This window comes from Cupressus sempervirens, chromosome 7 (genome assembly GCF_028749045.1).
Source record: "Cupressus sempervirens isolate cs-2001-9-10 chromosome 7, ASM2874904v1, whole genome shotgun sequence".
NCBI classification, from domain to species: domain Eukaryota; kingdom Viridiplantae; phylum Streptophyta; class Pinopsida; order Cupressales; family Cupressaceae; genus Cupressus; species Cupressus sempervirens.
Genome location: NC_143124.1, coordinates 639,346,509 through 639,355,697, shown reverse-complemented (window position 1 = coordinate 639,355,697; position 9,189 = coordinate 639,346,509). Strand labels below are relative to the sequence as shown.

Here is a 9,189-nt window from a genome sequence, read left to right as displayed (position 1 = left end):
AAACTGCTACCGGCCCTCTTATGCTTACAGAAGGAAAAGGTGAGGATGAAGAAGATGATGAAGAAGAAGGAAGAGGCAAAGAAAAATAAGAACATGAATCTGAAGAGGAACTGCCAAAGAAGAAAGGTAAGGCAATTATTATCAAACCTAAGAAGAAGCCTACTATAGTATTCTCTAGAAGAACCAGAAAAGGCAAGCAGGAACCTATACTTGTCAGGCCTCCACTCACATTTGAGAAAAGGCTAAAACAATTGGAAGAGGGAGCTAGCATCACAAATTTCAAGGCATTGAAATTTGAAACAAGAACTGATGCTAAGAAAATGCATATTGAGGAACTGGTACTCAATAAGATGGGTAAATGGAAATACTCCCCAAACCAACTTGCCCATCAAATCTCCAAAGAGTTGTTGGAGAGATTGCAACCAAGATGGGAGTCATCCACCCAAATGGCCAAAGACATATATGAGCAATCCCTAAGGAATCTTCTACCGAGTCTTACTGAAGCAGAATTAAAGGCAGCAATGAAGAAACATGAAGGTAAAATGATGATTAGATTTCACACATGTTTGATTTTAATTAAAGACATTGAGCATGTTGTAAATGATGCAACAAATATGTGGAAGAACATCTATCATCTACAAACGCCTAGTGTTGATCCCATTGAAATCAAGCATGATGACAGCAGTGATAGTGGTGATTTTGATAGCACCCCATCCATTATTATTACTCTAGGAGAGTTGCATGCACTAATGTTAGAAAAAGAGGAAGAAGACAAGGAGGAAGAAGCACACGAGGAAGGAAAAGATGAAGAGGATCTAGTTAAAATTGCAGAAAAAGTGATTGCGTCCCTTCCTCACTCTCCACCAAAGATGGTTACATCCACTATGGAGACAGCTTCTACAAGTGATATTGTGAGCACAATTTCCACATTACTTGCTCAATCTTCACTAGCCACCTTCCAGCTCCAAGTATCTAAAACAAATGTGCTAAGCACTTCATCTATTGAGTTGTTTGTCACTTCTTCAGCTACCGAGCTAGCCTCCTCAGCACCTTCATCATCAGTGAGTATACCAGTAAGTTCCACAATTTTGTCTCCATCAATTCCAGTAAGTTCCATAGTTTTGTTTCTGTTAGCATCATCTGTATCCACTTCCACTACAATCAGTTCAAACTCTACTATGGGTACTCTACTAAGTGTGATACCATTTTTGGGAAGTGTTTCAATTTTTTATCTAGTTAGTACTTCTATTGGCATTCAATCCTTGAGTCCTATCCCAGTTCCTACTGCTAGCCCTTCTATCTCCACTATTGTGTCTATACCTAAGGTCAAACCAGTCATCACAGAAGTCAAACAAAAGCATCCATTAAAACTTTTGATCACTGGAAAGGAAATTGCAGAAGACATTGACTTAGACACAAAGATAATGATTCCAAAGATTGACTATGACAATGCTACCATTGAAGAGATGAGGTTAGCTAGTCAACTCATAGAGATGAAAGCTACGCAGAAATAATTAAGATAAAAAAGGGATAAGGAATTTAGAATAATTGAAAATGCCAAGAATATAATTACAAATGCTATAAATGTTGAAGTAGATTCTACTCAAAACATTTTGATTCAGTTAGAAGAGGTTGTACAGAAATTTAATCAAGATTCTTCCTGTCAAGTGAAAGTTATTGAGAAAGCTAAAAAGAAATTTGATAATAAGGTGCTAGAGCATATTGCTCAAAAGATAGCAATAAAGCAAGTTGAATTGTCAACATTTTTGGGAAATTTTGAAAATTCTTTTAATAATGTAGCATCACATTTTGCTAAACTTTGTGATGTTTTTGGTTTTACCAAAGAAATAAAGGATAAGTTAAATAAGATTGACGTTGATATGCAATCTAGTGCATCCAAGCTAAAGGTGGACTCCTCCTCCACAACCTCCCATCACAACAAAATTAGATATTTGGCAAATGTTCAGGCTGAACTATTGAGAGAGGAAGCAAGGATCCGGTCTACACTCATAGACATCCAACACATGATCCTTCCTATCATGGACACAATGCAGAAACATCTTGCTCATTGTAAAATATTGGTCCAAGATCAGAACTTCTCAGTGGCTGATCACTTGATCCAATTATCAGTAGAAGTTCAAATTGCTCTCTCCACCTATCAAATTTTGCAACAGACTTGGGATAGTACTTTTGCAACCATCCTTAAGGTACATCAAGAATTTCTATCTCACTTTGGTGTAGCCATATAAATTGTATATATGCAGTCCTTTGGCATTATTGTCAAAAAGGGGGAGAGATTTAGCATAATAAGTAAGAAGATTTATCACTATGAGTGATAGGGGGAGTTAGCACTCAATAGAGTTAGCATGTGTATATAAGAATCTTTATATATGCAGTAATTCTACAAAGATCAATTTTGAAAAACCAAAAATCAATGAGTCAAGTTATGTACATATATTTTGGCTCACAAGTGTTTTCTCACTAATTCCAAAGGCGGAGATTGTTGGCATTAAGTTATTATTGCCATTAGTGACAACACTTACTCGATTTTGAATGATTACCAAGTGCATCACTCAGTCTATAGTGTATACTGAGCATTCAGTGGTTATCTTGTAGGTTCATCACTTAAGTAGTTCATACTAAGCATTCATGAAGCTACCGAGTGGGTGTGCAGCCCAGTATCTATCGAGCTTCACAGTTTACACAGAGCTTCACAATTTACACTGAGCATCTCAGTATCTATCGAGAAGTCAGACTGTGTCATGGGAATCCAGTGTTTACTGAGTGATGAAAGTGTAATTTTTACCGAGTGATTGAAGTGTAATGTTTACTAAGTGATCGAAGTGTAATGTTTACCGAGTGATGGAAGTGTAACATTTACTGAGTGATGGAAGTGTAGTGTTTACTGAGTGAAATCAAGGTAAATGAAGGATTCAGTTCTTACCAAGTGACACTATATCTACTGATTCTCCAATGGTTACCGAGTTCCAAGCTATGATGTGTGGTTAGTATGGACCGAGCTTCTACTTCTACCAAATGCATGACGATGCCGAGTAATGCAATGGATGTCGAGTATCAGAAGGTCACCAAGTCAACTTGAAGAACCCGAGTTATTTACTATTAGGCCGACTCAGTAATGTTTTGTTCACTTGTGTTTTGGCCAACTTTGCAATTGTAATTATTGAAATGATATGTATGTAGTGTATTATATCATTTGCAAGATGTATGGAATATCAATCAAAGTATCAAGGAATGGACATGTAAAATTTTGAGGTGAATAAATGCGAGTCAGCAGCAGAGAAAAATATTCAGCAAGGTCAACAAGGAATAGTAAAGATTCATCAGTCACAAGAGGTGATCTATACTTCAAGGATCTAATCAAGTTGTAAGGAGACCCACTGTTTCATTCTAACAGGTGAATCAGTTTTGTAAATCCTTTAACAGGGTAGACTTAATGATCTTTTGTATAAATCTCCTAACAGAGTGCATACTTCAGTGTATGTTTATAAATCCTCTAACAAGGTGGACCTAGCAGTCCTTTGTGCTCCTAATAGGGTAGATCACTAGAAGTGGTCAATGTAAGCCTTAACAAGCCAACTTCATACTGCAATAATGAATTTTTGTGGGTATTATCCCCACCCCAATTTTACTTTCTATTTGGAAGGTTTCTGGGTCACCAAATCACTATGTACATGTGTTATAAATGGTTGTTCTCTCATATATGCAATAGATTAGATGAATGAATGGAGAATAGTATATATGGTTAAAGTGTTGAATTGTTTTAAATTTTTGAAGTTACTAATTCACCCCTCCCCTCTCAGTAACCTATCATATCTTTAATATATCCAACAATGTCTTGGATACCTGTACAAGCTAGGGTGAGAGTAGTCCCGCCATGGGTTGGATCAGTTACTCAGAAGATGTCTCACCTCTTAAACTTGGGAGAAGATTAAAATTTGAGACCATCGAAAACTACCCACAATCGCAAGCCTACTCTTCTACTTATGTAAGCTATCTTATGAAAATTGTTCACTTTATTATTTTAAATTGGTAAAAATGTAAGATTCCTCATTGTGGGAGCACAAATAAGAAAAAATGACATGGATCGAAGTCAAGTCACATCTTTTCTAATTATTTATTTCAATCCCACCCACATCTTCTTATGATGCACATGACAAAAGATCATTTCTAGATCAATACGTGCAATATTGTAAGATTAGCATGAATACATGTCAAGTGGGAAAATTAAGTTATGCATAGCTAGATGGGATATGAGTTCAACATGGACATTATGAGAATACTATTTTTAGAAAATCTTAAGACCTAGTGTATACTAAAGGATTGAAATATTTATATAGAATTTTTGTGAAATGTTTTTGATATAAATAGCAGCCAAAAACAAGGGGGTCAACCTCGGGACACTACCATGGTAAGACCATTAATAACACAATTATGCAAAATATTCTCAGCAACTATCCTACCAAAAAGACATCAAAAATATAGTATCCCAAATAGTGATCCTAGCCCATATACAAGCATACATATACACATAATGATTGGTGGTACAACTAAAACCACCACTGAAAAGTATGAACCACCCATAATTAACCAAGTATCTATCAAACTGTATACATATATTCCACATGAAAAAAATAGCTACACAACTACCAATAGATATACCATAGTAATTAAACTTTTTTAAAAAATTGAGTGTTATTATAATTAACTATAATATTTTTTAGATTTTTTCCTCAAGTTCCTTAAGCATGTTTTGTAATGTTTACATCTACTAGGAGAAGAATGATAAATCAAGATGATCGGATACAAAAGTATAAGTTTCTTAATCACATGGAGTGCAACTACAAAGCTTGATATTTTAGAGGGGCTTTATGGAGATTATAACTCTATAACATTTTTTTTCATATTAAAGTGTTTGCACCTTGAGGCCAATTTTTCCATTTGAAATTTTTTATAGGGTACACTATGAGTGGTATGTTTATGTAAAAATTATATATATTCTGATGCATTGCATCTTTTGTTAGTTAACAATATATAGTTAGGTTTAAGTCACAGGTAAAAACACAAACTTGTGTCACCTATTATAAAGAAAAAGAACCATAGAATGTAGACTATTCTGCTTAAATGACATAAAAGTGGCATTTGTGTGTAGAATTTGAAGATGATGTAAATTAATGAAATGTGTAAAATTGGATAAATTGTATGCCTATAAATTTATTAATTTATTTGAGAAATAATTTATTCATTTTCTTTAAATGTTTGAAGTCTTTTTTAATTGCAAAAAAAATAGGGTGTAGTTCCCTCAAAGAAGTATATACAAATAATCATTTTTTGTCCCAATTTGAAAACATCTTATAGATGACATGTATAAGTAGTGGGGGAAAAAATTATCGATTTTTTATCTATATTTCATTTGTCATAAGTACTCAAGATTGACCTTATTAGAAATCAACATTTTTTTGTCCTGTCAAAACATCCCTATCAAATCTAGATCTTTTTGAAAAAAGATTACATATTCTTGAAGAACACTCTCTCCTCTAGTTCTAAATATAAATACTTTTTTCAATATGATTTACTTTTTTATCCTCTTTTGACGTAGCATCTTCTTAAATGTTAAAATATCTACTTATAATATTTTGAAGTTATAACATATTATAACTAATCAAAATGCTATAAAATTTATATGATGATAATATTGAATACAAGATCTATAAAATGATATTTTAGTTTTTGAAAAAGGTTGAGTTTTAATAAAGAAATGAGATTTGACCAAAACAGGTTTAGAGGTCCTAAAAGGTGACACATATATGTCCTTTTACCCTTGCATGATTCTACACATAGACACAATGAGAGAAATATTCTGAAAATAATGAACATAGTAGAAGATAAAAGTGATGCACATAATCTATTAAAGTTAGTGAGTTTTATCGAAGGTATTTGTTTTCCACAAGAACCTTTAACAAATATGAAAAAAAATGGATGGTATAAAATCCAAAATTCATGTGAGGTCTATGTGGTGCAATTTTTTAAATCCACTAGTTGAATTTATTTTTTAAAAAGGCTTGCGTGAAAAAGTTTAATGGGGTCACATGATATTTATTTCATATCTTCTAACCCATTTTCTTAATCAACATCTTAACTAAAGCATGAGAGGGTTAAAGATAAGATATGTCTCTTTTGAAAACTACATTGATACCAAATTAAACATTGAAATCAAATTAAGAAATTCTCCAAAACACATATTGATAAATAATCTCAATTATTACATTCAATTTTTTAATATTCATACAACCTATTCTCACCCAATGACAACTCTCAACTAGTAAATATACTCTAGTAGCTATAGCAATTTTTAGATAATTAGTTAAATTATTGATCATTATTAAATAATATATCAAGCACTAATTCAAAAAGAAAAGAAAAATTTCAATGTGATGGATGAGAACATAAAATGCTTTTGGTCATGTGATAAGGTCATGATTATATTCACATACATGATAAAATAAATATTAGGAGCTTAATGATAGAGTTTTAAATAGAAGATTGTAGCATGCTTAGCAATATACATAATGAAACATTAAAAGGTATTAAATTTTAGTAGGTGGTATTAAACATATTTTCTACTATGATGACTAAAAATTTAACAATAGATTATGATATATTTGCAGAGCAATCCTCTCCAAAAAATATCGCCTACTAAACATATGGATTTTAGTAGGTGATATTTTCTCGAGAGGATTGCTCTGCAAATATATCATAATCTATTGTTAAATTTTTTAACCATGTATTGGATAGCTTTTTAAGTAAATTTATTCTCCTCCAACATTTTTTTTTCCATATAAATTATTGAACTATAGTGTAAATATAATTTAAATATATTTCTATCAAATTTTTAAAATGATGAAGAAAACTAATTTTATTTTACATAACCCTACTCTCAAAATAATTACAAAAGTTGTTCAGCCCTCTTTTTTTCTGACAAAATATTTATAAAATCCTATTGCACACATATTCCATGGACAAATTATATATTCTGGGATATGCAAGTCTGTGCATGAGTTTTATAAAATGACAAAGGTACATAAGCGAAATTCTAGAAAATCTCATTTTAAGCTACAGGAGTGGCACGGGGCCAATTCCTTCTGTACAATGTCATCTCTGGTCAAATCATGGAGTCTTTTTATTAAATGGTAAGATGATAAATTCGGGAATCTATTTATAATGATGGGTCCGGCATGGATTCAAGGATTACTGGAAATGGCATCCACGTCAGACCCACTCAAATCTTACCTTGTGGAGCTCCATGATTCAATAATGGAGTGATGGAAGCGATACAAGAACAACACCAATGACAACACCAATTCAGAAATTGCTAGAAGAAAGTCGATCAAATCACAAAAAGCAAGTAAGCTTTTCTACAGATATACCGAATGACAATATGGATTCTAAACAGCACCCAACTAAATAAAAAATTCCAACATTGAATGAAGTTGATACAAGTATTATTTAAATTGGCAGATCGTTGTCCTTGGCCGATAACTTAGTTCCATCCAGCTCCATTCCCATTGATACCTTTGTCTTCTCTCCATTTTTAATTCCTGCCTCTGCATCGGAATCCTCCATCATTTTCTTGTCTCTATAAATGCTATACAATACCAACTGAGCCATTCCCAAAAGGCAACCTATCACATTAGGAGTCTGCAAGCCCAAAAACATTCAAATTAGAAATACACCAAGGAAAAGAATCTCTCTTCAAACTATAGGAAATCAATGGTTGCGAATGTAGGATTACAGTAATTAATAAGTCTTTGCTTAGGACGCCATAGGTCATCCACAAAGCACTGGTGAGGAAGCCAAAGAATGATAAGTAGAATGGCATGAACTCCACGCTTTTTGTTTTAATCACCACCTTCTGCAATATATCAGAACAATATATGGCTTAAACATCAAAACAAAATATATAATTGAGGCTCAAAACAAAACATATTAAGGCTTAAACACATCTAGTATGCAAAACAAGTAGAGAAAGATAAAAATAGTTATTTTACTTACCATAGCGAGGAGTGGAGAACCATAAAGTGCAATGGTTGTAATGATCCCCACAATACCCACTAAGAACTTTCGAGTCTTATGCTCATGAAAACCAAAAGTAGACACCATTGCCATTATTGTGAACATCATTACAACAGCTACAGCCATCCTCCCTACTTTGAGCTGAAAATTGTCCAAAATAGATTTCAACATAGGAAAAATACCAAAAGAAATATTCGACTATAGTGATACCCTAGCCAAAATTGAAGAGAAAATCGTACATACCTTGGCCTTGGGAGAAGCAAAGGCTAAGTATGTGCAGATGACAAAGCATTCAGGAATAATGCCAGCGCCATTGACAGTGGAAACCAGAATGTTTTCCCACCCTTCACTTACAACAGGCATTCCATACCAAGCATAAGTAAAACAATTGAAGAGAGCAATCACATATGGGGTGCAAGAGTACTGCCCCACTGATTTCTCTCTTATCACCTTCACAAACGTAAACCTGCCCAAAAAAGAACAAAGCCTCACCTTATGTTCTTCATAAGACTATCTTACTACAAGATCTGGTTAGTGAAATTACTTACACTGGCGACGTATACAGAAGAAGTGAAGTGCAGTTTCCTGCGATCATGGTATAACAAGAGTATGGTAAGTCAGTCAGACATTAACAACAACACCACAAAAATTAAACAAAACAAGGCGTAATAGTGCACAAAAGAAAGATACCCATAATTCCAACAGCAAGACGCAATTGTTTCTCCATCTTGTTAAAGCTGATGGGTGTCCTTGCTATGGTGAGTTTGTTAGCAGACACGTATATATATATATATATATATAAAAGCATAAGCATAAGGCTAGACGAGTTTTCTTTAAGGTAGCTGTAAGCAGGAATACCGAATTTTGTTCAACAGGGTCCCATAAGCTTTAATTCTCTATCCTCGCCACAATTCGTTCAGAGTAGGACATGTTACTATTTGGGGGAAGAGTCTCAAGACCCACTGTCCACAAGTAGAAGTAAATGATATATTTCCTGTGAATTCTTTTATAATAGGTTATGTTTGTGTAGTGGAAATTTTTGCGCAGATTATTTTATAATTGTGTATTAGAAATCCTGGATATGCATTTTGTACGTTT

At 33.5% G+C, this 9,189-nt stretch overlaps 1 protein-coding gene across 1 annotated transcript; it reads right to left on the bottom strand.

The window, feature by feature from the left end:
• Positions 1–937: 937 nt before the first annotated feature.
• Positions 938–8,881, bottom strand: LOC149548307 (bidirectional sugar transporter SWEET3b-like). The gene is made up of 8 exons (XM_089794244.1): positions 8,782–8,881; positions 8,640–8,676; positions 8,335–8,557; positions 8,071–8,232; positions 7,811–7,930; positions 7,591–7,716; positions 7,309–7,433; positions 938–1,127 (listed from the first exon to the last, which is right to left on the bottom strand). The coding sequence occupies exons 1-8, from the start codon at positions 8,816–8,818 to the stop codon at positions 938–940; spliced, it is 1,020 nt and encodes a 339-aa protein (XP_089650370.1). The 5' UTR covers positions 8,819–8,881.
• Positions 8,882–9,189: the final 308 nt, after the last annotated feature.

Excerpts from the sequence above, each read along its gene's own strand:
- LOC149548307 (XM_089794244.1), bottom strand. The coding sequence starts at position 8,818 with ATGGAGAAACAATTGCGTCTTGCTGTTGGAATTATGG. Across the intron at positions 7,717-7,810 it reads GCAAAGACTTATTAATTACT|ACTCCTAATGTGATAGGTTG; the intron begins GTAATCCTACAT and ends TTGGGCTTGCAG. Across the intron at positions 1,128-7,308 it reads GAATCATGGAGCTCCACAAG|AAACAAAACTATGGAACTTA; the intron begins GTAAGATTTGAG and ends TGATGCTAACAG.